This window comes from Nestor notabilis, unplaced genomic scaffold (assembly GCF_000696875.1).
Source record: "Nestor notabilis isolate BGI_N333 unplaced genomic scaffold, ASM69687v1 scaffold1771, whole genome shotgun sequence".
Taxonomy (NCBI): domain Eukaryota; kingdom Metazoa; phylum Chordata; class Aves; order Psittaciformes; family Psittacidae; genus Nestor; species Nestor notabilis.
Window position 1 is genome coordinate 4,568 of NW_009914959.1, and position 27,940 is coordinate 32,507.

The window sequence follows — 27,940 nt, forward strand, 5'->3', positions numbered from 1 at the left end:
TGGCCTTTGACAAAACTCTTAGGAAGGAGCTTTTAAGAGGCCTCGTTATGAATGATCAACGTGAAAACCAGCTGCCAGATTTGACAAAATGGCTGTATTGAAAGCAAATCCTTCAGGAGAAAGTAGGGACCCTGCCATAAGGATAGCTAGTGCTCATTTAGTACTCACCCTCCCCTGATCTGGCTGTGTAGTGAAAGTTTTGAAGCTCAAACTTCATTTACAAAGTACTGCAGCAAGTAGACCTGAACAGTGTTAGAACCAGGTTACTGGATTTTCCCCAACTTGGATTCTTTCTGAAGTCAGAGCAATGTTAATCAAATTGATGATACTTCACAGTTTCATGTGGGAAGCAAGGAATGGGTGTGCTAAAGGTTAATGGGGACAACAGAGGGAGCACTGACGCATTTCCATTGCCTGGTTCAATAAATGCTCTTGATTACGAACTGGTAAGAAATGACAGCTCAAGCCCCTGTGGCTATCTGCACCCTGGAAACAGGCAAGATGAAACCACAGTACAGAGAAGGAATGATTAAGGTTACAACACAACTTGCTGGCAAGGGTTTTGCTACTGCAGCTGGGCTATATAACAACAGGCTTTGGTTTCTTTTTTTTCCCTTCATATCCTGACTTTCCCACCTGCCCCTAAAATAAAACTTGGCCACACAGAGAAAGCCAGTTAATTACCTCCTCCCCACTGCTACTTCACTGCTGTTTCTGCTGGTGGTGGTTTTGTTCCCATGTTTTCAGAAGATCAGTTGCCAGCTGTGAGATGTGCTGCCAGGCAAACTTGATGTGGGTGGATTCCACCGTGCGGGAACAAATAGCGAAACGTAGCACAAACTTCTCTCGCAGGTGGCACGGGACCAGATGAATCTTCTTGGCCGCATTTATGCTTTTAAGAAGTGCCTCATTTAGTTCATTTGAGCCCTGAAATCATTGTAATTCAGTGGATATGGTGATGAGTTTCAGAAGCAAGTTTGGAACATGTAAATCCCACCAACCAGCCAAGCCCAAGTACCACCAGTAACAAGCAGCCACTTTCTCGTCTCTCAGTGGTTTGCCGTCAAAGGGTCACAAAAAGATGATGGCGCAAGAGATATTTTTTCAGCCACAAGAGCTTTATGGATTAACTGGGGTTTAGAAGCAGTGTTCACACCAGGGCATTTGTGATAGCTGACTGCTTTTTTGTGACCTAAGGTCGTGAGCTCTGTACCTTCCTGTAAAAGCATTCATTATTACATCTATTTGACTCCACTTAGATCTAATCAAACAAACATGGGAGGAAGTTTTGCAATGAGCTATACGAACATTCATAAAGCAAACCCTCTAGTTTTCACTTTAGCATGGCTGCTGTGAGAGAGTCATTTCAATATGAAGATTGAAATCCTGCCCTTAATTAGGAAATAGTTACAGTAATGTATCCCTGGCATAAGTAAGTTTCATACTATCAGTAGAAACCCTAAGAAAGTATTTGCCTCAACTTCTGTAGGAAGTGTCCACCACAGAAACCTACAGAGAGAGGGTTTTGAGGGGCAGTAGATCTTAGAAATGTGGTAAACTGACCCTCCCACTGGAAGTAAAGAGTCTTCTGCATGCCAGGAATCAAAGATATGAATGTTAAATATCTTGCAGAAGGTCAGAGGGACTCTGCATCAGTACTGGATTTTATCTCCTTCTAGTGTGCTTCATTCTCCTTGTGCTCAAACAGTGAATGTGAGGATTTCTTTTAGAGCAGCTGTATGCTTTTAATATCAAATCTCAAAAGAAATAGGACTGTACAGAGGAGTGCTGGCTTTTTTGCACTTCAGCCAATGTTGAATCATTGGTTTTCCTAGTTCGTGTCTGTCAGCATTTGAAAATAAAACTAAAGATGTCATCAGATTTTCAAAACCAGTTGTAAATCACTTTAAATGAAAACAATGAAAGAAGGGATCTCAAAAATCTTGGTATTTTTGCCTGATTCAGCAACACAGGATGAAGTGCTAGCTGCATATCTTTGACAGTCTTTGTTACCTAAAATAAAGAAACCCATCTGTATAACTTCTATATTAGCAGACCGAGAGATGGCTTCAGCTCTGCTGGGCAGTTAGCTGTAATAGCTTAGGATATACCATGTTAATCTTGAATGCTATAATTTTATTATTTGTGGAAGCATCTCAGCTATTGTACAGCCTTTACTCTTTCCATTACACTGCTGGTAACACAAAATTGCAGGAGATGCCGGGAGCACCTGTGCTTTTACCACAGATTTCCCTTACTGAACACTGACTGCAGTAGAAGAGTAACAACTGGACAAATCCATCTCTTCTGCAGCAGTTTTGTTCCTGCTGTAGCACAGGTCATCTTGAAAGCATCTGTATCAGAAAACATGTTCTCTCAAATCTATGCAGTTATGACTTGCCTGCTTAGTCTTTTCCATATAAAACCAAAGCATAAGGCAGACACAGTTTCCCATTGGCACTGAGGATAAATGTATTATTGTCATGGTTTTGGATCATATTAGAGCTGAACCCAAGTCAAAACCTTGTTCTGCCTTAGCACAAGTTGTCAGGGAATTTGGATGAGTGCCTGAAATTCATAGCTTCGCCTTAATCTTCTAGGAGATATTCATGCAACTGGAATGTTCCTAACTAAGAAAAGGACCAACTTTGGTGTTTTGCAAGTCCCCACCCATTATGGGTATGTCACTGGTGACAATGATATCCTGTTTTCTTACCAAAGGTATTCCATCATTAAAATTATGATCTTTGCCTTTAATATAATATGTGCAGCACTAACTTTTAGGCAATACAGGCAGTTATATGATGTTGGGTTCATGCCTTTGGCAGGGGTGAGGGGAGGCAGGAGAGAGATTTATATATCTTTCTTCTGTTCTACTCTCACAGCTGCACCTAGGGGCTGCTCTGACACTCGGCTGTCACGTCAAATTGAAGTTAGTAGTGACTAATCCTCTCCCAGAGCTTTGAGAAGCCAGCTCTGATTGAGTCTGTCAGCTTCAATAAGACAGTATTCTCACTCCCTTAGAGAAATGACTAGCTTGACTTGTATTCATCTGCACACTTGACAAGGAGGCCAAAAATTAACCCTTTGGCATGATACATTTGATGAAATGGTTGTAAAGTCAGATTATTAGTGCATCTGTGCAACAGTGTGAAAGGCAAAAAAATCACAGTTACAGCTAAGAAAAAAAGAAAAAGAAAACAAGAACAGGTTTCTCCAGAACAAAGGAAGAGAAAACATTTCATACTTCTCCAGCTGTGCAGCATTACAGTTCTTAGTCCTACTGTAATACATAAAAGTTACAAGTATCCTACTTCTAAGATGAAGATGCATTTTAAAATAAATTACAGAAATCACAGGAACATTTTTTAAAGAGTGATTTAAAAAGCAAATAAAGCTGCAAAAAGTAACTATAACTTCATTTAAAAGCTTGTTATTTTGTTTTTTTTTGGACTGGGAAGGCAAGCAATGAAAACACTGCTGTTTCAACATTGATTTTCAGCAGAATAATCATGCCTTTATTCTGCACCTTGTCCAAAAGTTTCTTAGCAAGGCGCCCAGTATTTACCTCCTATTGTAAAACTGTTCCCTATAGATCTGATTTTTTCCTCTGGATCATCAGGGACAGGACAACAAATGTAGAAGAACTACTGGTCTGATCAAAAGTGACAATTCCTGTGTTGCTATGCTCTATTTCACCAGGACTGTTCCTTTAAAGTAAATGCAGAGCACTGACTAACAGCTGTCTCTGCATCTGCAAAATTAGTGTTTGTTGTTCCATGTGAGAGAGCAGACTACAACCAACATCTTGTTATTGAGCAACAAAAGCAACAGAACCTATTCCTCAAAATCTTTTAAAAGTTCCTGTTAGGAAAGAAATTATATTCATGTTTCCTCATACTGGGAAAACTCCATGTTCTGTTCTGTAATCTCTCTGATTCTCTAGCAAGAGATGGGGCTTTTTTCTTTTCATTTTAAACAACATAAATTCAGACAAAACCATTTTCCTATTGTCCTGGGTTCAGCTACAGCAGTCATTTTTTCTCGTTCTTAGTAGCTGGTGCAGTGCTGTGTTTTTGACTTTCAGTCTGGGAACAATGCTGATAACACCGATGTTTTTAGTTGTTGCTCAGTAATGTTTCCTCTGACCAAGGACTTTCTCAGTCTCATGCTTTGCCAGAGAGGAGGGGAAGCCAGGAGGAAGCAGAGGCAGGACACCTGACCCAAACTGGCCAAAGGGGTATTCCATACCACAGCACGTCATGCCCAGTATAGAAACTGGGGGGAGTTACCCGGAAGGCCCAGATTGCTGCTCGGGTCGGGCTGGGTATCGGTCGGCGGGTGGTGAGCGGTTGTGTCCTTTTCCCTTGTTATTCCTCTTATCATTATTATTGGTAGCAGTAGTGGTTTGTATTATACCTTAGTTACTGGAGAGCTGTTATCTCAACTCGTGGGAGTTACATTCCTCCGATTCTCCTCCCCATCCCTCCGGGAGCGGGGGGAGGAAGAAAAAGGGGGGGGAGTGAGCGAGCGGCTGCGTGGTTCCAAGTTGCCGGCTGGGCTTAAACCACGACACCTATTCCAGATGAATTCACCATTACCTTATTATTAAAGATCTGTTGGCTTCTTCAGCCAACTGCATCAAGCTCAGGTAACTGTGGCAACTGTATGACTGAGAAAAGAATTGGTGAAAAGTAGGAATACCACACAGGCCAGAAGGAGCCAAGATGTGCTCGTGAGCCTTCAGAGAAGCAATAAGCTCACTGAGGTATCACGTGAACTTGAAAACACCAGTGCTGTTATTATTATTGCTTGGTGTTCAGATTCAGTGTCACAACCCAGTCCTTTACAGAGGCTTTAGTTGCAAGCTCCTCTACTAAATGTGTTTTTTACCTAAAATAAGATCCCTTTTTAATGCCTGATTGAACAAGTGAGCCCTCCCAACTACTGCAGCTCTTATGCTCTGAGTGCAGAGTGAGTTTTCAGGTTTCTATTGGGTAAGGTCTCTACATAAATGAACATGGCTTTTACAGAGATTCTGGGGAATGAAAGGCCAAGAAGGGCAAAAGGATCATGTTCAGCACAAAGAAAGAAACAGCCAAGAGCATCTGGGAAGCTGGCTTCCCATGCAACCTGCTCTTACTTGTGCCTGGCTCCAATTTGCCCAGTCTGGCTGTAAGATTTTATAAATGAAAGTGTATTCTTAAAAAAAATCCAAACAAAACAAAACAAAAAATCCCCCCAAAAAAGTGTTTACTACTCTAATCTTCATCCATTATAGTAATTTTTTATATAGATACGATTTTTTTTCAAGAACATTAAATATACACACATAAAATTAACTTAACAAGAAAATGTAATACACACACATACACTCACATATCATATCCAAATGTCTTGGGAAATACCTTAAAACAATCCTCTTCATCAAAGCCCTTCAAACATAGAACATAATGGTCATTTTGTATGACTGTGTAGACCATTTGTTCGCCTTGACTGTATACTTCCATACTCTAATATGCTTGAATTTCTGTTAAGCATTTGATTAATTTTTAACGAAATTGTCTTAAGCTTCTTTCTTTAATGTGCTTTGACCTACACAAACTTCCTTTACTTTCTTTAAAAAATAATTAAGTGTATTAACTACAAAGATTATATTTGATTGAGGTTACTTTATTGCTATAAAAAACTACAGAAGAAATAGGTCTCAGCTTTCTTACCTTCAGCCGAAAACAGACTAGTCCCAAGATAACTTCAGCACAGATCTCAAATCTTTCATCCTGACGGACTAAATGTTCAAATTGATGCGACAGCCTGACATGCTGAGAAGAGAAAGACAGTATCTACACTGTAGACATTTGATTCATCAAGAGAAAAGATGTGCTAAATTGTTTCCATCCCTTTTCTCTCTTCATTCTCCTCATATATGATAATATTCACATGTTGCCATCTGTTTATGTTAACTTACGTCCCATTTATGACTTCCAGAGACCATATTGAGCCGTTACTATATCACTAGCTCAGTCTACCTTAGGCAGTACTAGTCAGTTTCTTAAGGAGACATTTCGGCACAGTTTTATATGATACCATATTAATAGTAAATAATCATAATAATTTTTCTTTAGGTTTTCTACCACTGTTAGTTTTGTCTGGGAATGTCTAAAGAGTCCAAAAGTTATTATGGGCAGAGGGAGAGATATACAGACATACAGAGAGAAAATGATCAAAATTCCAGTGCAAAGTAAGCTGGAAAGAGACACTTTTTAGAGTAGTTCACTTAACATGAGAATAACTGTGAGGAAAGGGAGAACTTGCTCGCTCTTCTCACCTGGGTGCTCCGATTCAGTTGAAAAGAAAGGTGATGGCAGTATAAGCAAGAAAATAGATAGCAAATTTCAGCCAATCTGTTTACAACTACTGGGGAATAAAGAGTGACATTGAACATGAAGCCAGAGTAATTATTTTGAAGCATAAGAAACCAGTGCTCTTCCAAAATCAAACAAATAGGAAAAAATACTAACAGGCATATTAACAGCCAACTGAGAAGTTTTAACACTCACTCAGTGATGCTTGCATTCTCATACCACGTTTTGCTTTCTTCCAAACAGAAAATTCATACAAAAGCACTTGGAAAGAAAGATCCCCTATCCTCAACAGGTACCTGCAGAACCTTACCCAGTCCCCTTCTCTCTGGCTGTCATCAGCTTTGTGCTCACTATGCTAAAAGAAAGAATAATAATAAAATAACAGCAACCAGCTATTAGCATTACAGTTCGTCTTTATGCAACAGCCAGTCTACACCAAAAATTATCGGAACACCTGAAATGATGTTTAAAAGTTCCTTAGCTTTTCTACATTTATGACAGCAAATAATTTTGGAAAAATAAACAATGAAGCACATGTCTTTTCCTGCTTTTGCACTTTGCCTTTTTTCAAGTTCAAGGACAGATATCAAACAAAAATGAAACATTTCACTTTGGGCCAGGGTTAGATGTGAAATGTTTCAGCTCACAGGAACTTTTTGCAAAAGGGCAAGAACAAGGCAAAAACAGAAATTACAGGAAAAAAAGTAATAAAGGAAGCGAGGAAGAAAGAGAGAAAGAGAGAGAGAAAGAAAAAGAAAGGAAGAAAGAAAGGAAGAAAGAAAGGACAAAGCCAAACACATTTTGCACTCTTAATCATAGCATTGTGATGCTCGCATAGTTCTTAAAATAGAAAAACATTGTTTATGTTGAATCAAAACCTTGCTTCAAAATCGTATACTGAGCATACTGGTACTCTATGCAACCAGCCAATGTTACTGTTGTTACCACTTCCTCCCTGCTGTTTGTTACATCCATTTATCATCTCCCTCTAAAATTAGACTGAAAGCTCTTCGAGCCAGGAATGAGACCAATAAAATGGCCTATCCTTTCCAAGGCATTTGAATGTTCTGCTAATATAAACAGCATGAGTTTACAGCTGTGAAAAGTGACCAGAAGTATGTGTATACATACAGATGCTTGTATGCATATGTGCATGGAAAAGTATGTGAAATATGCATACGTGTTACAATGATCTTTTACTGTCTCCTCCTATCCTCATGTTCTATAGCCTTAACCAAACCGGTGTCTGTTACACAGTTCTGCAAAATTTCACGCTGCATACACTACGTCTTGGAAATCAAAGACATAAAAAAACCTCATGTTTAATGAGATGAGAATTTCACAACTGTTCATCTGAATGTAATCACCAACTGAATTTAATCGAAATTTACCTGGGTAGGAACGGAAAAAAACAAAAATTGAAGATTTGGCTTCCTGCAAGTAGTTTGTAAAAGAAAACTCCAGACCCACGCTGTACATTTTGTAGCAGGTCCACTTTTGGCACCAAAGAATTTTTCAGGATTTTAAAAGAAATAAAAGCAAGGAAAAATAGACAATATTCAGTAAAACACAAATCAAAATTCTGGAAGTATTTTGGAGTCATGTCTTGATGCAAGTAGTTTTAGCCACCGTCTTAACAAGTAGCAATAATTTGTAAAGCCACTGGGGGGCACCAAGTCTTTTAGATTTTACAGAACCTGAAGGAGAGAAAGTGGGGATTTAACTGATGTTTCCCCTGTATAGACTCATAGAATTATTTAGGCTGGAAATGACCCTTAAGATCATCACCTCTAACCGTTAACCCTGCCGACCCCACCATTGAACCATGACCCTAAGTGCCACATCTATGTGTCTTTCAAAGACTTCCAGGAATGCTGACTCCACCACTTCCCTGGGCAAACTTTGCTTAACGCAATTACTGAAGGCCCCGCACCTCTGACCAGTAAGCTGTTATCCTGAATTGCTTTTACAAAGATTGTTGCAAGGAAAAAATAATTAAACCCAATAAAGTTAAACATCATAAGCCTGGAAGTTCAAACACTGTAAGAGGGGCTTTTAAGTGTCACACCTGCCTTCACAAACCGACTCCCATACTGTTTCTAGTAAGACAATCTTTCTATCCTGTGGGTTCCCAAAGTGGAATCACAAGGACTGTGTTAGTGGCCTCAAAAGTCTTGGTATATTGGAACAGAATACCAGCCCTTCTCTTCACAGTGAAATTTAGCAGATTGAAGAAAAGAAGCTTGTAAGGAATTTTTGTGTATCACTATCTCAGGTGATACCTGAGATACCATTGCTCTTCTGCAGTAAGAAGGGAAACAAGAAAGGGACCTAATTAATTTGGTCATTCAGGATTAAGGGAAATGTCTTACATAATCACTAATAGGAACAGTAAACTTACAAGGCATTAAGATGTGGTCCCTACTTAAAAAAATCTGTGTATATGTATTTATATGTGTGAATATAACTGTAACTTATTCTGCATTGAGGTATATAAAATTGATTTTGATTTTTGGGCAAAGCCTTCACAAACTAAAGTAGTTTTTGATTGAAGGAAGCTTCCCTGAAGTGTCAGAGTACATTAATATGCTTGTGCAGATCAGCATACCTGCCTAGCCTTCTCTTTCATCCCACTACATTCAGAAGGAAAATGCTATCAAGAGCCTTCTCAACAGCCACTTGGACTATGCCGGTCCCCAGCTGAAACACTATCTCTGCATTGGTGTTCTGTACAGTTTCCTGGTCTCTGCTGTTAATTTTTAATGGAATCCATTATCCTCAGCAAAGAAAGAAGGACATAGTGCACTGACTTCTGGTCCTATGGAGGATTCATCTGAGTTGGAATGTTCATAGGGATCACATACAAAACCACTAACTGCTAAATTTCTTAAATGACTTCTGAGCTCTTTGAGAGGACTTAAGGCAACAAAGTAGTAATGGCTGGTCAAGCAGTTTGCAAATGGGCCATTTACAAATGGACCATTTGGGTTTCACATTATACTGACCCTGAGTGTTTGGAATTAGTCCAGAAGACGTTGTTGGGTTTGCCCTCTTTGTACATGTCCTCTGTGGCTTTGGGATTTACCTACAAAATTTGTATTTTTTTCTCCCCACATCCTTCAGAAATGACTGTCCTCCCCTTTACCACTGCTTTAAGACCTATACTTTGCAATAAGTTGTGTGGGAAAAAAGAGCATAACTGGAAGGGTTGGAAAACAAAAAAAGTAACTGTATCTAAATCCAAGTCACACATTCTCATCTCCCAGGAGTATTTTAGTTCCCAAATGCGTTCCTCAGTACAAGCAAATGCCAGGTTGCAGTGGTAATCACATTGTTTTGATGCAGTCCTTAAGGCTGCAAACATAACAAACTTCTCTTTCTTAAAACATACTAGTAAAAGATTAAATTTTTAAAAAGAGAGACAAATAGGAGTTTTGTGCAGTTTACATCCAGAAAAAAAGTTTGTAAACAGATAATTGCAGATATCTTTGGTCCTCCATATGGAATCTTGTTCATCGCACAGCAAATAGGGTGGCTTCTTGAGGTTACGCAGTATTTTTCCCCTCTATGTCATGTCAGAAGTTCATCACTATTGAAAATCTCAAATCACTTTGTAAGTAACACCTGGCACTGCAAAAGAAGCCTAACTCAAAGTTTAAAAACACTGGGTAAGTCTTCCTACAGTTTTCTGTGACTTAGGAGCTGAAGTGTCTTTTTTGTGAATTTCATAAACTCGGAACAGAACTGAAACCCTAGGTCCCAAATCTCTCAGTAAGGCCCAGGCCTGTATCTGAACAGGCATGCTTTAGTTACTATCGTATAGTGTGGACTGGAACAATATGTCTCACACAAAGGTATGTTGATGTATGAGATCTATGTGGTGTACGACTGCATGCTACATCCCAGATGTAAGCAGCCCCTTCCCCAGGTTCCAGCCCAAAATGCTGTTTCAAACCTCCACTCTTCTGCCTGACTCTATGGCCCTTTCACTGGGGCAATTCCTTAATAATGCAACAGAGAGAGCGCAATTCTTCCCACTTCCCCAGCTCCAGTCTCTCTGCCCTCCACTTGAGGGTTGCAATACCTGCTTCTGCCACTGCTCCTAGGTCTCTTATTCTACCTATGGCCACTCCATCACCCACTGTAAGAAAATGCCCCTTTGGAAATAATTCTGGCAACTACATGAGTTTCCTTAAAATACAGCTAGAGTCCCAAGTACACTAGATACAGTACCAGCTATTCTTTTCAAAGACTGCCTTTGCCCACAATGGGAATATAAAAGCTGTTACTTGCAAGATGCTACAACATATTTAAAAGAAAGCAACTTTCCAAGGCCAAGCACTGGGATAAGCGATGTTAAAGTGCAGTTAACAAGTGAAGTTAAATTCCAAATTATTTTTTATTTGGAAACTTGTCTATAGGTTTGGAAATATAAAGCAGCATCAGGCTGGTTCACATACTTCATTACCACACTGCCAAAAGAAAAGTCATCACAATCTATCTGCAACCCACAATATTCTTGAGAAGAGAGGGAAATGTGCAAGATGAGAAACACATTTATTTATAATTGTTATTTTGCAGCTACTGATATAACTTTACCAACATGTCTGCAAACTCCAGAGAGATTTTAAACTCTGCTAGAGCAGGGAGCAAATCGAATGCAAGTATTTCTTGAAACTCAGGTTAAACAGAGAATTGCTGGAGATAGAAGTTACTTTTTTAAGAAAAAAGAAAGAGCTGCTCTGGAACCCACTGAACTGAATAAGTATTAATCTGGGGAGAGAGAGGGGTGGGGAGGAGAAACTTACTTAATGGTTTCAGTTTGACAGCTGTATACAGTGAGCCAAATTCTGCACTTAATTACCTCTCTTGCCCTTTGAAAGTTGCAAATATAAGGTCCTAACTTATTTTTCTCTGTATACCAGAGAACAATTAACTTATTTTTCTCTGTATACCAGAGAACAATTAATCCTTAATGAAATATTAAACATGCACACTGAATTCAACAAGCCCTTGGAAACCTACCTGTCTGAGTTACTGTTGCAAATGAGGGAACATATTAGGGCTTTATTTCAGAAAAAGACTGGTTTTCTCTGCCTTCCTGAACTGTGTTGTCACAGAACATACAAAAACCTGTTCTTCAGCTATCATTATAGGAAGACAAGCACTTTTTGGCTGGACAGTCAGGGAAATGTCTGGGAGACAGGGAACTTACTGAATGTAAATACTGACCCATGGAAACCAGCCTGATAAAAGGCCATGTAATTGATACGAGGCTTCCAACCTTCTGTTCTCCCAGGGAGAGATTTAGCCCTACTTATAAGACTTGGCATCATACTGAAATAATTGCAGTCTCCAGAAATCTAACCTGAGAGAGAATCCACTAGAAACTGCAGTGGCAGCCTAGTAAAGTGCTAACAAACCTTGCATCAATTTTTCATCAAAAGGATATATGTCAGATTGCCACAAGGATGACAGAACATCAAGATCGCCACTGTTGTCAAACTCTAGTTCTGAAAGCCTCATTAAGGATAAAAACCTAATTTTGATATTTGTAGAGCCAGTTGAAAATTATAATGTGATAAAAATGAGAAGCAAACCGGGTACCCTCCATCCTGGAACCTTTCCAAATCTAAAGAGACTTCCCCATACAGTGATTTTACAACAGAGGAAAAAGCCTTTCTCAGGAATTAATCTGTTTAGTACCACAATAGAAAGGAATGTGTGTCTGCAGGGAGTTTGCTATACTAGACCAGACCCTTAGCTAATGGATATTTTTGTAAATATTTAGAGCCAAGCCATGGATCTCCCCTCAATAGAAGTTTCCCTAAACTTCATAAAGATGAAAGGTATGCTTGAATTTGACTTTACTGCTGCAGAGGAAATATATATGTAATTCAGACTGGCGCCAGATGTGGGTTTTAGTGATAAAAAACCCCTTCTTTTTACATCAAGAATAAACTTAGTACTTACAGCAATCTTAACAAACTGTAAATTGCACATGTGGGTTTTTTTCTTTTCTTTTTTTTTTTTCCCTAAAAAGATATATTTTAAACAGGAAACAAGGAGCAGAGGTAGACATGCCCAGTAAGTTACTGTATCCCTTAGTCATAATCTAAACATGCTATCAATGCATGGCGTGCACATTAATAAAATAAAGACATAATGAATAAATATGCTTTTCTGCAATAAAACTATGGATGTGTTCTGGCTTAATTTGAAAGGGAACTACGGTCCCACATTGTAGAAATTCCAAACTCCTAGGCTTGTCTTCCCTAAAGATTAATACAAAACGGATGAGTTTTAACCTGCCAAGATATGAAATTGTGACACTACATGGGGCAAGCGAGCAGCACCCTGTTGATCTGAGCTGTCTAAAAGCGGTTGCCTATGCTTCCTGATGTGTCCATAAGTCATGGAAAGTAGGTAGGTAGCCAGCTCATATTCCCTTGCCATCCCACCACAGGTTACCCAAGAAACCAAATTCCAGTCACCTTGCGGATGTGCTCCTGCAGTCCCGTGACCCCATACATCCTCAGCACGAACCAGAGCTTCAGGGAGCGAAACCTCCTGCCCAAGGGGATTTGCCAGTGCTGCAACCAGGGAGAAGGGAGGGCACCCACATTAGAAGTCACCACTACAGTGGCACTGCAGAAACCGTACATTCTACAATGATTTTGAAGCATAACACATTGCCACGTCTTACAGGCAGTTGGTAGAGGTGCGTCAAAGTCTATTCCCAGTTAATGCCCTGGGGTTACTGTTTAATACTCAAAATCTTAAAATTAAAATTGGAAAAGGACGTTGGTGTCAGAATTGAAGGGTCAAAAGGCAAATCGGATTTCCTTTGTTCATCCTGAATTCTCCCCAAAAGCTTTAGAAGAATATCTATCTTAGAAGTGTACATTGGCTTGTTTACAGCTGTGGGGCTAGCATCTCAATGACAGGGGCCCATTTTCCGTTTCAAAGCAACAATGTTTCTATTAGTGAAGGATTAAAACACTTCTGCATTTTTTTTAAATGTGTTATTCATCATAGTAAGCAAAAACCCACAGCCATTTAGGACCTTTCTTTCTGCTGCCCAAACCTTGAGATATTGTACATGCAAAGTGTTTTCTGCCTTCAAACAGAGTTCAAAAATAAGGTTTAAAGTTTCAGCTTGAGGAACATTAAAAACTTATCAAGCTGCACTTGTGGAAATAAATGTAAGGTTTTGATAGTAAATAAGGTTTATGATAGTAATGGAAAATAGAAGTCCTGAAAATAGCAGTATATATGACTAATAGTGTTATTACATTGATGCTGTACTTACCCGATAATCTGTTACAAGGCCTAGAAATTAAAGAAAAAATGTTCATATTGCTTCACCACAACACACAAAGACACCATTCATTCTAATGTTCTTGAAAAAGCTGTATCTTAGCTATCCTCTATATTTGCTACAAGCTTCAGCATCATCAGGGCCACTAAATATCTAGTAGGACACAGTAGGCAGCATGCTGGATGAAGGTGCTTGTAATAAGCTTCATTCCTTAGCAAGTCAGAATATACTACTAGCAAATTAAACAGTTTATAAGACAAGAAACACAATTTTCCTTTGTGTTATACCACAGATACTGGGGAGATGATGGACTGTGTTTGTTTTCTTTTCATAAGGAAAAGAAGTAGTAAAAGAACCGGCTATTACTGATTTTGTTTTAAACAGTTTGCAGAATCCCCAAACCCACTTCATCACTCATTTTCTGCTGTGAAATGTCATCACCTTTGCCCTAGCGAACTGTTAACACTTTTAAAAATAATCCACTTCTAACTGCCTTTTAAACTCATTCATATATTTGTTCTTCAGCATGTCTAATAAGTGACTGGAAAAAATGACTCAGAATTGACCTCTTCCTGCTTGCAGACTAATATTCTGCATTTTTTTATGGCTTCTCATTTGATGTACTAGAGGCCCCTTACAAACACTGATTGACCAAGCCACAAAGCAGTCCAGGGAGGCAAATAGAGGGCATTATTAGTTATATTTTACATAAGCACACAGACAGAAGTTGCACCTACCTTTTCTTTGAATGAGGTAATTAAACTGACTTCACAGTAAATTGTAACATAAAACTGGATTACTTTCAATAAGACAGCGACAGAAATTAAACTGACATAAAATTTAAAGCATTTCTTTAGGAAAATGTAGAAGCATCTGCTTAGCTATCTTATTCTGCTTTATTACTCTGCAGTGGAGTAGAAGCCTCATATGAAAGTATTTACCTAAATTCCATGGGAAAGTGCTGTCTAAGTGCTCCTGGAATTATGAACCCCAAAAGTTCTATATAGAACTGTAGCTTCTGAATTTGTCCAGTCTATGTCATTTACACAATTCTCAGCCTTTATATTTTCTAGGAGTTAAAAAAAAAGGGCTGTATTTCTGTATTTCCTGTGTTACAAGCTCTCTTGTAAATGTTTTCTCATCTATGCAGCCAAAACATAGGAAAAAACATGGTGTTTCCTCCCTGTGACATAAAGCCATTTGGTTCTTTAACCTGTTGTAGGTTATTTGCCAGATAAAAAAAAAAAACAAACCCGCAACAACCAACAAACATTAACTGATTCCTGGACTTCAGATAATGAATATGGTTGTGTCAGCTCAGTAACGAGGTAATTTAATAACGTTCATATTCTTCTGCATTGTAGCAGCCATTTTTGTTTGATAGCTGCAAGACTGGTAGAAAAGAGAGTAAAGCAACTGGTGACAGATAAATAATCCTACGCTTCTGAAAGGGGCTACGTCTAATGATCCACAACAACGCCTTTCACAAGCTGTGAAGCAGAATGCAATCAATGATTAGTCCTTGATTACAAGCCTTAGTCTTACATCTGTATTTAACCAGGAGGAGTAGCATTGTGGGAGCATACGTGGCATTCACAATAGAGTATAAAGCTGCATTCTTCTAACACTGCCATTAAGATTTGACCTATATCCTGGGTTGCCAGGCAAGCTAGTACAATCTTCCTGGTGTGATGATGCAAATCACACAAAATTATAATTAATGACAAAATAAAGACTTTCCCCTTGGGGGCACACATAATTGCCATATGGTTATTAAGAGTAATTGCTCACAGATAGAGATATTTTTCCGCTCATTTAAATTCTTGAGTGAGAGACAAGCAAATTCAAAAATACTACTTGATTTGCCTTATAAACCATTATAGGAATTCTCAGACCTGAGACATACTCAAAAAATAAGACCCTCCATGAGACAAGTCATATTTTCATATGCTGACATGCCATAAATCCCATAGGGATCAATAGGGACTGTAACAGCACCTTTGCAGATTTGACTGCGTTTATTGAAGACATAGCTGTGGATTGGGTTTAACAGTTTAACTACAGGCATTTGCATTTTAAAAGTATTGTCCAGCTCTTTGGAAATATCAAATGGGAATAGAGCATAGAAAAATTTAGCGTCACTAGACTGCTAGTAATCAGTTGATGTCTTTGAAATCATTGTGTCCAGATCACATTCCGTGCTATCACAGTTCCTGCAGGCAAGACAAAGGCTGAACAACTTTTTATCCAACTGAGCAGATAAAGTTTTCACATCAACTGAAAGGTGGCCCCACTGAAAGCACCTAGTTTTAAGAAAGGTTTGATTTTCTTCTGGTGTTATTTACCATGTGGAAGATCCAAGGTTCTTGTATCAGCATTGCCACTTGTCACAAGAACGTACTTTCAGTTTAGTTAAGGTTGGATTTTTTTTCCTGAGGCATTTTTCACGTATGTTAAATAAAAGCTAGTGACTTAAGTGTATTTTCTATAACTTCTATTTTTCATTTAAAAAGGAAAAAAAAAAGTATCTTTTCTTAACATTTCTAGCCTTTGGAGAGTGAAACTCAGCTCCAGAGTTACTGCATTTTCCTGTTTATTGCACTGCCTTGCTCGGAAATGTAGAAAAGGAATAAATGCAAAACTTCTGCCAGTTCAGAATTAAGGCACAGGAATCCATTTTTCCTAGGGCTTTTTAGGGAATGGTGGAATTCTGGATGGTTTTAATTTAAATGTCGATGAGTTCATAGACATAACAGAGAGAAGATAAAAGTCCTCAGGATACACTTCTGAACACAGATCAGCACCAGCAATCCCAGGAAAAATATGAGATAGAGTAAATGGTAAGAACATCCACATGTGACTTACCCTCTTGAGAAAGTTATGAGGGAACTTGCACCACATGTTGATGCTGCACTGTTGGGACCTTCTTCACAATTAATTAGTTAATAACTGAATGTGTAAAAATGTGAGTCAGGATGGCAAATTCCAATCTGCAGTTGCTAGGCATGTGCAAGGAGCAGCACTAATTCATTAAGAAGCTTTGCACAGGGCCTAAGATTTGTAAGTTCTCTGTAAGTGTTTTGTGACAAGCTTTCTTGAGCATTTTCTACAAGATAGATAGCCTGCACTTACTGCCTCCTCTACAATCAATCAAAGAACATGGTAGGATAATATCACTCAAAATAGAGCACAGATATCAAACATAGTTCACCCCTTCTCTGTGTTTTCAAGAAGTGTTTGCTCCTGACATGGGTTTTTGAAACTGAATCAGAGCTTGCACTCATAGCTACGAAAAAAGGTCATAGACTATAGAAACTTTAAAACCAAATCAGATCTTGAAATCATTCTGGAGAAAGCTATGTTGGGGAAGGCAAGTTAAGGGACTCAATACACAGCACCCAATAATATCTGACTGCCAAATGATCATTAATAAATTTCTCAACACTCCTACAAAGAGTCAGTGGTAAGTCTGGAGTTGGGGAAATCCCAGTATAAAAGTATTAATATAATGCTTTATAAAATGGCTTTCCCTCAATTGCTTTTTATACTAACTAAAATCTCACTAGACATGTGTTTGCACTTTAACAAGCTTAACTCCCCAGGACACTCTGAAAATGGAGACAGGCTCCTAAACAACATAGGGAGTCTCAAGAATTTCAGTTTTCATCTTAAATCCTTCTTCCTATTAAATATCAATATGAAAACAAAATAATAATAATCTCATTTAATTATAAAGTTACCAGACTCCTGATGGTGATGCTGCAGGTACAGAGGTTCTAATTTAAAGGCACCTGTTAAATCTGATCTTTTCTTCACCCTGTATAAAAAAAGAAAGACATCAAATTCAGAAATTCAAGAATTAGAATTGAAGGGATTAAATTTCCGCACGAAGTGAAGGCAAACTGAATATGTTTAAACTGGCGCATTTCCTGAGCACAGCCTGTGCCATTTTCAGTGCTTTTTCACAGCCATATCAGTACTGTACTTACAAGTAGTTAAGTGTAAGGCTCAGCAGGAACGGGCAGCATGACTGCACGATTGCATATTTAAAAACAGACAAGAAACAGACACAGAGGATCTTTTTATGGTGATAGACACTCACACCAGAATGTGAGACTAGCTGAAGCAATGCTAATGTTTGCAGTCAACAGAAGTTGCCTTGAAATTACTGCAGTACAAAGCTGTGTGGGAAGAGCTGTGGCTTCCTAGACACCGTGCACAGTCGTGCTGAGGCTTTGCGGATGCTGGCCCCTGGCTCTCCATGCTGCAGTGGTAGCAATTGGTAGGGATGAGCTACCAGTCCAGACTCGGGCTTCCCTCTTACACCACCATTCCCTTAGCTGGATCCAATATACAATTACTGACAAACACACTACGGCACAATGTAAAACTGAGAACCATACCTTACAACTGCCAGCTAGTGTGACTGGACTGAGGTTCAAAAGCCAATGTGTCCCTTTTAGAGAGAATAAGCTGTGTTTTGCCAGTGGGTAGTAACAAGATTTTCCTGGTTTATGCTTCGCTCTATATGTAAGACTGACTCACGTCCACAAATGTTGGGGTTTACAGGGGCAGAAGAAGAAACCAGAAATCAAAAAGGGAAAGACTGCAACAACATTATATTAGGCCTATAAATATATTACAAAGTAAGCAATAATTATGTCAATATGCAGACACTCTAAATGACAAAAGTCTAAACCTTTTATGATTTTCTGTGTATCTCTTCCTGGGTTTTAATGTAAAACTGTAAATGTCTAAGTAAAAATGTCATTTCCAGTATTTTAGTGTATATGTACAAATGCACAGGCCAAAACATAATCCCACTCTCATCCACATCTAGACACTGTGTTTATAAAACTTCTTATTCAAACAAACAAAAAGCCTTCCTCTCACTAATGGTTAGGAAAGCACAAAGATTAACAGTTATGTGTTTGCCTTCAGGTATGGAAAGTACATAGCTGAAGATAAGTAAGTTTATGCATGTGAAAAACAGTAAAAGATGTTCAGAATGCTCTCAATAAAAACAGTAAGTTATTTGTGTCTGGAAATGTCCTGTAGACAGACGGAAAAAACTATTGACTGAAAGCAGGTTTAATTACAGTAAATATTTTTAACAAACCCTAAGTTGTTCTACTCTAGTTTATTTGATATATTTGATTACTTTGACATATTCATGTTTCAGTAGTGTTCATTCTGTATGCAACTAACCTGAGTTACAAGCAGTAACATCCATTGTCTTGTGAGAGCTTCATTTCTTCCCCTGTAAATGCTGTGTTAAATGGAACAGATAACTACTTTGCAGGAACATCTAGCTTAGAAGATATAAAAATGCTGCCATCTTGGACTTCCTTGGTGATGTTACTGCTATTTTAAAAGATGGTGTCTGTTCCATCTGGGGACTTCACAGGTCTTAATCTGGCAACCATGAAAAACTGTCTAAAAGGATTACTAAAATAAATCCGAAGCCTGGACATCAATGTATATGAACCAGTTAAGTTGCACCTCTATACACCATGTCTAAATTTCACAAATTCTATGTATTTAAACTTCTTTGCAGTAAGTGCTTGTGTGGTCTGGCAATGGACAGATATGGTGTTCTTAACTTTCTTTGCAAATACCCCTGGTTGACTGAAGGATCGTGAATATATATTTCAAAAATGTCTATGATAACCTAGATTTTTTTAAAAGCTTGATGCTATGCTAATAGATTATTAAGATCTAACTTGAGTCGCAAAGATTCACGTATTAAGTACTCATAGTACAAAGTGCACAGCAGAAGTCCTAGCGAATAAAAGCAGTGAAAATCTCTGAGAAGTTACTTACTTGAATTGTACATCTGCAGCTTTCAACAACCTCTGTTCTATTCTATTCTCACTCTATTCTGTGCTTTTTAAATGATAGCTACAAGAACCAAAAATACGACTTCATTTTATAAACCAACAAGAAAATTTCAGTTCCACCTACAGATAAGCATTTTCTTTAAGTACCTTCCTTCAAATACTAAAATAACCTTCCCAAACAAAAGTTAACACTTAAAATCTGAAAGAAAGGCAAAAATATCAGGAAACACTATTATTTTCTCTCTCTGAAAAAAAACCAACAAAACCAATTTCTTCCTATTTTATAATATTCCAGAGTTCCAATTAAACAAGTCAGGCAAAACTTACTGGTAGTTTCAGGGCAAAGTCTCCAAAGGACCCTAACATTTGAATATGAAAAATATAGCCCTCTTGAAGTGGCTGTATTCAGTTCCTTTATGTTGGAAATTGACTGCTGTTTTCTGTACATTGAGAAGCCTGAGAGTATTTTACAAAAGGTTTATAATGAAATTGCCTCCAAATCCCAAATAACATCAGTGCTACATATTGCACTGAGTAGTTAAATAATTACATTACAGATCTAATGTCCAGATTATCTTCATCAACTTGCAGGGAAAAGAAACTGGAGTGTTTACTGGGAGAAGTGCTGAGAAGCCTGTGTGATTTAGAAGCCTGACTGTCAATGGAACTCAGCTTAATTTAATTCTGAAATGGTGTTCACTGTTTACTGAATCCTTTCCAAATTATTACTGTTACAATATCATGGTTTAAATTTCTTGTGCATCTTAAAAGGATTACGTATCCTTCATAGTTATTTTTCCTCATAGCTTCCTTCATCCTTTATTATCACATTTCGCCTTTTCTGGCAGTATTGGTAAGAGAGGTGAATTTGGGACAAAGGCTTTAGAAGTAGTTGGATGATGGATTTGGCTTCAAGTCAAAGAGTTTAACTGTAAATGTATACTTCATTCTTAAGTGAATAACACCTATACATAAGTGTCTTGCTGAAATGAAACCTGAATGGCTGTAGTCGTGAAGTTTTCGCTTTGAGTAAGGAGACATGTTGCAAGGTCTCTTGAGATTCCTTGTAATGGAATCTTTCTACCTACGAAAACAAGCATTTTATGCAATGGCTTACCTAAGAAAAAGCAAAAAGCAAAAAGCAGAATGTAGAAAAAGACTTTTCTAAGTCTGAAGTGTAAGCTTTTCTAGGAAGAAGCTAAAAATGCCTGAGATGGGAACATAAACTGACAGACAATGATCGCATATACGTTGTTTTCCTGGACAGCCAGGTAAAACAGGATCAAAATGGAAGCCATTTGTTCTAAGGGAAAAAAAAAAAAAGAAAAAAAGAAACCCAGCATAATGCCCTGGAATATCTGAAGTGCCCACGTCAGGAAAACTACTGAAGCAGAAAATGTCAGAAAATTCAGGAATCTGAATGATCTGCATACCTGTGGAAAAGTCAACTTTGCTGAGGATATTAAAAGAGCCAAGGGTGAACCAAAGGCAACTGAGTGATCATTGTCTCACATTTATTCTTTTAAACAAGGTGACCTTCTTACGGATGAGGTTTGAAAGTCTTCTTTCTAATGTTCATTTTTTTCTTTCTTTTTTTTTTAATTTTTGCAAATTTTGTTCTATTATATCTGAAATTAATGTTTTCATTTATTTTGATAAATAGTCTGCATTTACTGAATAGCCGTTTTGTTAAGAAGTATCATAAGTCATGATGCTGGTAGGCACTAGGTTCTGGAGATTCCACATTGGGACACAATGGACTCATCTTCTATGGGATGTTTTTGTTACTGCTATGATCCTTTGCTTTGTTTCAAAGTATGTCTATGGGTTTCTACTTTGGCATCTTTTTATATCAAAATGTTGTCTCTGCTGTCATCTGGGGAAATTGAAATTCAGTGCAAAATTGCATAAATAGTCTTTTTTGAAATCAGCCAAATCCCAAGCATTTAAGAAAGCATTTGAAAGAATCAAGGCTCAAACAAAAATAAATTTTATAGAAAATAAGAAAAAGCTCTGTTTAGCATGCTGTTCATTGCACTAACAGCCTTAAATGAAGTTTTTTCATGTATGTTTTAAACAGTCCCAAAATGGAGCAAGTATGAACCTGCACACTTTTCAGGATTTCTCATGGGAATATAATGTAGAGCTCAGGCTTATTTCAAAATTTTACTTTTTTCAAACTTATATTAAAAAAGTGAATTTTGTAAATAATTTACTGGAGACAAAGCTATCCAGAATTCCTCATTTCAATAGAGAAATGTAAATGAATGTTTACTGCTAGAAAGGCAGACTAATTTAATGTGTGATTTTTTTGTCTCTTGCAATGTTTCCTTTTACTGTAATACTTACCACATAGCAGAGCAATCAAAATTCACTAGGAGCCATTTATGAGGATTAAAGTTAAATGAATCTGCAAACTGAGAATAGATAAATAAAAAGCTAGAATTATGAAAGAGAAAAGGATCCATGTGCTAATGATACAACTTTGTCAAATTGTCTGAGTACACCTTAACTATGAATGAATTCCTGGATTCGGTCTTTATAGATAATGTTCATGCTGATGTGTCACCTTACTTACTAACTATTGCAGCTAAACCTTCATTTATTTTGGGGATGGAATTCAGGTTAGGTGTGCAGCTAGGCTATTGGTATTATCAACATTTTGAGCATTTGCGAACAATTATACATTTCAGATATATATATTATGGAAAAGTATATAGATCAGTGTAAACTGAAAAACCTATCTGCATACTCAGGAACACCCACTGTGGTTCGTATGTCAATTTTCAATAACATTTCACTAAGCTTTCTATTTCCAAGAATATTAAACATATACACACAGAATTCATATATAAAGATAAACGATACATTTAGTTCAGAATCTGCCTATCACATGCATCCATAAAATTAAAACTGAACAGGAAATTACTTTTTTTTTTTTTTTTTTACTGCCAGGGTATTTTCTTTTAGTAGAAGTCATTTTTATCCAAGTCAAAAGAAAAACCAACACAGAATAAGCATTCAAAATACATATTTGTACATCATGTAACAGGCGTGTTTTACATGGTGTATGCTTAAGCATAGTGTCAGGGAAAACCCAGATAGGTAAAATGGTCATCATGTAGGAAAAGCTTTGTCAGTGTTTTGTGTTTTAACAAAGGCAGAAACCATCTGCCTTAAAAAAGAGATGGGGGCCTGGCAGTACTAGGGTCTGACTACTCCATATAGCACTTTTCTGTTCTCATAACCTTCCCTGTCATTTGTAAACAATTAATGATTGCTCTAATAAGAGAAGATTGTCTGTCTCTCTGTCTATCTATATATCTATCTAGCTATCTCCCTGTACTGTGTAAGATAGGAAAGCTGTTCATGGTTGTTAAATATTTACTCTTATGACAAATGCTGTCCCAGACAACGGATGCTGTTTCATTTCCTTCAGGAACCAATAACAATAATTTAAAATATATTCCCCCACAGGAAATTATAACAAGCTTCATTTGCTGATAAAAGAAGAGACAGAAAGAAATGTTTTATTTGTGAGGGGGTTTTCCCTCCTCTTCTTCATTAGTCACTACCTATCAGTGCTGTGTTTAAACTTCTGGCTTTACCAAACTAATATTTTCTCCACTGACATGGAAGACAAGGACTTATCTGACTGTCTGAGGGAGGCAGCAGGAAATTGAAGTATTCTTATCTAAGCAACTGAATGCCAACTAGCTCAGCAAGGGGGGAAAAAGGAACAGGAGTGCTGTTGGGGGAATATTTCATTTAGTTCTCCTGGTTATTAAACCCTGTCTGGTTTAGATACAGCTACTGGCTGTATCCTGTATGACTTTCAGGATGTAAGCTAAAAATCAGACATATCCTTTCTTTTTTCTTTCTTTTTTCCATTTTGTGTAATGTTATAAATGCGCCTTTTTGGATATTTGGGGAAAAGTTCCTCTTTTCTATTTTGTAAAACACTTCGTTAATTCACTACTACTTGTTATTCTGAATGATACACTGCGGTAACTAGCATATTCCCGGAATAAAGCAGCAAGAACTACATAAACATAAGCAATGTAATTGAACATACAGGGTTTTGTAGTGCAAAATGAAGTGCAGTGTACTCAGAGATTCTAGAAGAGCCATTAATGTGGGATGCCTAAGAAACACACAAATTCTATGGAAGAGCAAGATTTTAGCAGGCTGCTAGAGAAGAAACACTTCATTCACCTCCACTCCATTTAAAAGATGCCTGAATTCAGGGCAGATGAATGCACTCCCAGCATAGGCTGCATCAATATGCATCCAGATATTTTCCTTATTACCTAAAAAAAAAAAAAAAGTAATTGAAGGGGAAATAAATTAAACAGCAGATTAAAAAGCCCTATTCATTTGCATGAGCCAAGTGCCTGAGAGATTTTTCTTTGTTGTTATTATTTTCCCAATTTAAAATTGAATTAAGAGATTAAACGTTTCTACCATCTGGGCTTCTGTTAATACATAAAGATGTATACGTAACATATTCTTCTTCCTCCACACTTCTACGGGAACAGAGTCCTGTCATGTCTAGGTTTATCTTATTAAACAACATAAAATATTAAACAATTTTATCTAAGAACCATTATAAAATGGACTTTAAAAATATGTATCTAGAGATGTAGTTTTCCTTTCTATAGCATTAAAACTATCTACTTTAGCAAGCTATGCTCCCAGTTTCTAACTCATGAATCACAAACACATCTTTGTAAACAGTATATTTTCTGCATTGATATACGTGCATGTGCATGCTTTTGAACTACCTGCAGCAACTATTTATTTCAAGGACCGAGACATGCAAAAGTGAGGACCGAAAGGTTGAGGAAGTACTACTTTTGATTAGTCACTGAATGGTTTCTGCAGAAATATTTTAGCATATAAGCCTCTTATGCCTCCTCTGTAATTTAATATTCACTCTCCGCTACAGATCACCTCTATTAATGCACATGGTAAGAATTCTGGTCTGTAAGTTGATGACCAAAGCCCACATGTCTTTACACTGGTCATCAAATAATTCTGATGGGTATTTTCACATACAGAGGTATATCAACTCAGATCTGCAATTGAGCACCAAGTTCATGCTGGAATGTGCATTCTTGTGAACTACATTTTCTTTTTGCATGAAAATCTGGAAAAAGCTAATGAAATGTTATTCATAACATCCACAACTTAGGTTTATTTGAAAACATGTTCAACGTTAACTGATTATGTATTTTTAAACATCCTTGGTTTGAGGCACTGCTTTATTTCATAGACTACTGCTCATGTATATTAAGAAGAAAATCCACCCGCACACAGAAAAGCTAGCATGAGTAGAATATCTGAAGGGGGCCTACAAGGATGCTGGGGAGGGACTCTTCATTAGGGACTCTAGTGGTAGGACAAGGTGTAATGGGTTTTAACTTAAACAGGGGAAGTTTAGATTAGATATAAGGCAGAAGTTCTTCACAGTGAGGGTGGTGAGGCACTGGAATGGGTTGCCCAAGGAAGTTGTGAATGCTCCACCCCTGGCGGTGTTCAAGGCCAGGCTGGACAGAGCCTTGGGCGACACAGTTTAGTGTGTGGTGTCCCTGCCCATGGCAGGGGGATTGGAACTAGATGACCTTAAGGTCCTTTCCAACCCTAACTATTCTATGATTCTATGATTACGATTTGAGTAGTGTGCAATCTTTCTGCTGGTCTCTGCTGCTCAAGGAGGGAATCATTGAGAGCAATGGGTAAAACACACGTGATTAGCTGCTATACCTAAAAGTATTGATGCCACTATTTTATTAGGTCAGGTCTATAGGAGTAACCTGAACAGCAAAATAATTTCTAGCTGCTAAGCAGTACTAGAAACCTTTGTAGAAAGGAGGTTTGGGAGAAACTGCATCTGTGGGCCTTGAGTTGGAAGGCAGGAAACCTCACAGAGCAAGTCACCACCGCACAAACCCAAAATGTTTTGGGCCCTACCTGAATAAATTAACAGAACATCAAATCTAGCTACGTTTCTATGAGGGTGCTTCCAGTTGCTTATAGCTATAAATTTGCTGCTCTAAATGCACATTTGAATAGATATGGTGCGCTTCTGTTGCATTTTCATCAGGCAGCAAGCGTGTGCTTTTGTCCAAGCCTTGCTGCAGATCAAAGCTTGACACAACAAACCATAGCACAGAAATATTTATGTGGAGTCCATGACTCGATCACAGTAGTAAACAGCTTGGCACTTGTCCTATTCTATTGAGAAAGAAATTGGGGAAGGGAGAGGGAGGATTACAGAGAATATACATGGAATTTTGGTGCATATTTCCCTGCTTCTTATAGTCATTAGAACCAGACAGAAGCAAAACACTTGGTGCAAAGAATAATTAGAATTCAGCTTTTCCATGTTCTTGACCACTGCTCTAGATGCACTTGCAGGTAGAAGGACATGAAGACAAATGTAACAAACTGAAGCACTTACAGTAATTTTTAACTTAGTGTTCCAAAATACTCCCCCCTCCACCCAAGAAACCCTTGAGGCAATGTCCTCTGTACTCCTTAACAGTTTGAGAAATCAAGCTTGCTGCTTGACCTAATATTAGAAAGAAAACTGTAACTGAAGGTCTCATCTCTAAGGACCCTTATTGAATTTGGACACTGATGCTGCACAATGCCCTGGAAATGACTCAGCGTGGCTTTAACTGGTATCTGCAATTTTAGAAAGTAGCAGCGAAGACTTACAGATAGGACCCAGTTCTAACAGTTTGTCAAAGGAGCAGCAAGGTGTGGTTCCAAGTGTTGCACAGAACTGCAGAGCCAAAAAACAAAGACAAAAAAATAAAATATGTTACAGCAAATAATAGTATCAACTGAAAAAAACCTGTCTGAAAAGGCCACAAGAAACAGAGAGAATAGACAATATAGAGCAAAAGAAATGGATTTTAGCCAATAACCATCCTTCAGTGGAACTTCTGAGAATCAATTTTTTATTTTCAAAGCTCCCATAGGCATCTATTGAAACAGATGCATAAAATCAAATGTTAGTCTAAAATTGAGTAGCAAGTAATGCAACATAGTCATAGTATTACATTAATGCTGTATTTTATATATTTTCCATGTGTTCCACATGCTTATGATGTGGCCCAATACTAAACTCACATAAGCAATTATCAGCATAATGATTTGCAATTTATGGTCTACACGCAAGCTCTGAACTTGAGCAACTTAAAGGTGCTGGAAGTGCCCTTGACAGAATGAATTGTAAAATGTTACTGCCTGAATTAAAGAGCTACAGCTCTGTAACAGACTTGTAACTGCTCTGTGCTCAGTGGATCTGCAGCCTGAGACCTGTTCACTAGTAGCATATTAGGTTTGCAAGATATATTTCTCCCAAATTCATCCCAAAATACTGGAAACATCCTTCCTTCATTCAGTTAATGCCTTATTTAATGTATCCTGCTGCATTACCAGTGGGCAAAAGGCAGAAGCAACATAAATACTGTATTTTCACAGTAGAAAAAGAATATAACTAGGTAAAAATGAGCCATGGTAACTTACTGGGAATATGCAGGCAGAATTATAACCCCAAAAACCAACTACCAAGTGCATATAGAATCATAGAATCATAGAATGGTTTGGGTTGGAAAGGACCTTAAGATCATCTAGTTCCAACCCCCCTGCAGTCGGCAGGGATGCCTCACATTAGACCATGTTGCCCAAGGCTCTGTCCAGCCTGGCCTTGAACACTGCCAGGGATGAAGCATTTACCACTTCTTTGGGCAACCAGTTCCAGTGCCTCACCACCCTCACGGTAAAGAACTTCTTCCTCATATCTAACCTCAACTTCCCCTGTTTAAGTTAAAACTCATTACCCCTTGTCCTATCGCTACAGTCCCTGATGAAGAGTCCCTCCCCAACATCCTTGTAGGCCCCCTTCAGATACTGGAAGGCTGCTATGAGGTCTCCACGCAGCCTTCTCTTCTCCAGGCTGAACAGCCCCAACTTTCTCAGCCTGTCTTCATATGGGAGGTGCTCCAGCCCCCTTGTGTGGGGGTCTCACAAGAGCAGAGTAGATAAACTGATGTTATTTTATTTTTCATTGCTACATTTACACTTTAAACACTTTGTCTTCTTTTTGTAAGTGCTAATAGAGGCTGGGTTTGATTTTTGCCTTGTACTGGATTTTTATACAATAGAAGACACTTTATAGTTTAAATAGACAAATAAAATATGCTGGGTTTCAGTTAAGAGTATTAAGTACAAAGGAATTGGATCATTTACCCAAGGTCACGCACAACTGTAATACAGCCAGGACGTGACTATAAATATGTCAACTCCAGAATCTGGGGGTTTTATTTTTGTACTTCTGGTTACCTTTTCCTGCCAAGTACACTGCCAGTGCACTATCTTTTGCCTTCACTGTTTTCCCTACA

At 38.0% G+C, this 27,940-nt stretch overlaps 1 protein-coding gene across 5 annotated transcripts in view; it reads right to left on the reverse strand.

Moving 5' to 3' along the window:
• Window positions 1-382: 382 nt before the first annotated feature.
• DDC (dopa decarboxylase (aromatic L-amino acid decarboxylase)) overlaps window positions 383-27,940 on the reverse strand; it is a 55,452-nt gene continuing 27,894 nt past the window's right edge. For all 5 annotated transcript variants that reach the window (XM_010023893.1, XM_010023897.1, XM_010023895.1 and 2 more), the window contains 8 exons: window positions 26,250-26,316; window positions 23,742-23,836; window positions 21,876-21,943; window positions 17,427-17,503; window positions 13,678-13,697; window positions 12,860-12,958; window positions 5,721-5,822; window positions 383-927 (listed from right to left, as the gene is read on the reverse strand). In XM_010023893.1, coding sequence (XP_010022195.1) covers window positions 703-927; window positions 5,721-5,822; window positions 12,860-12,958; window positions 13,678-13,697; window positions 17,427-17,503; window positions 21,876-21,943; window positions 23,742-23,836; window positions 26,250-26,316 — 753 coding nt within the window. In that variant the 3' untranslated portion in view covers window positions 383-702. The remainder of the gene's footprint in view (window positions 928-5,720; window positions 5,823-12,859; window positions 12,959-13,677; window positions 13,698-17,426; window positions 17,504-21,875; window positions 21,944-23,741; window positions 23,837-26,249; window positions 26,317-27,940) is intronic.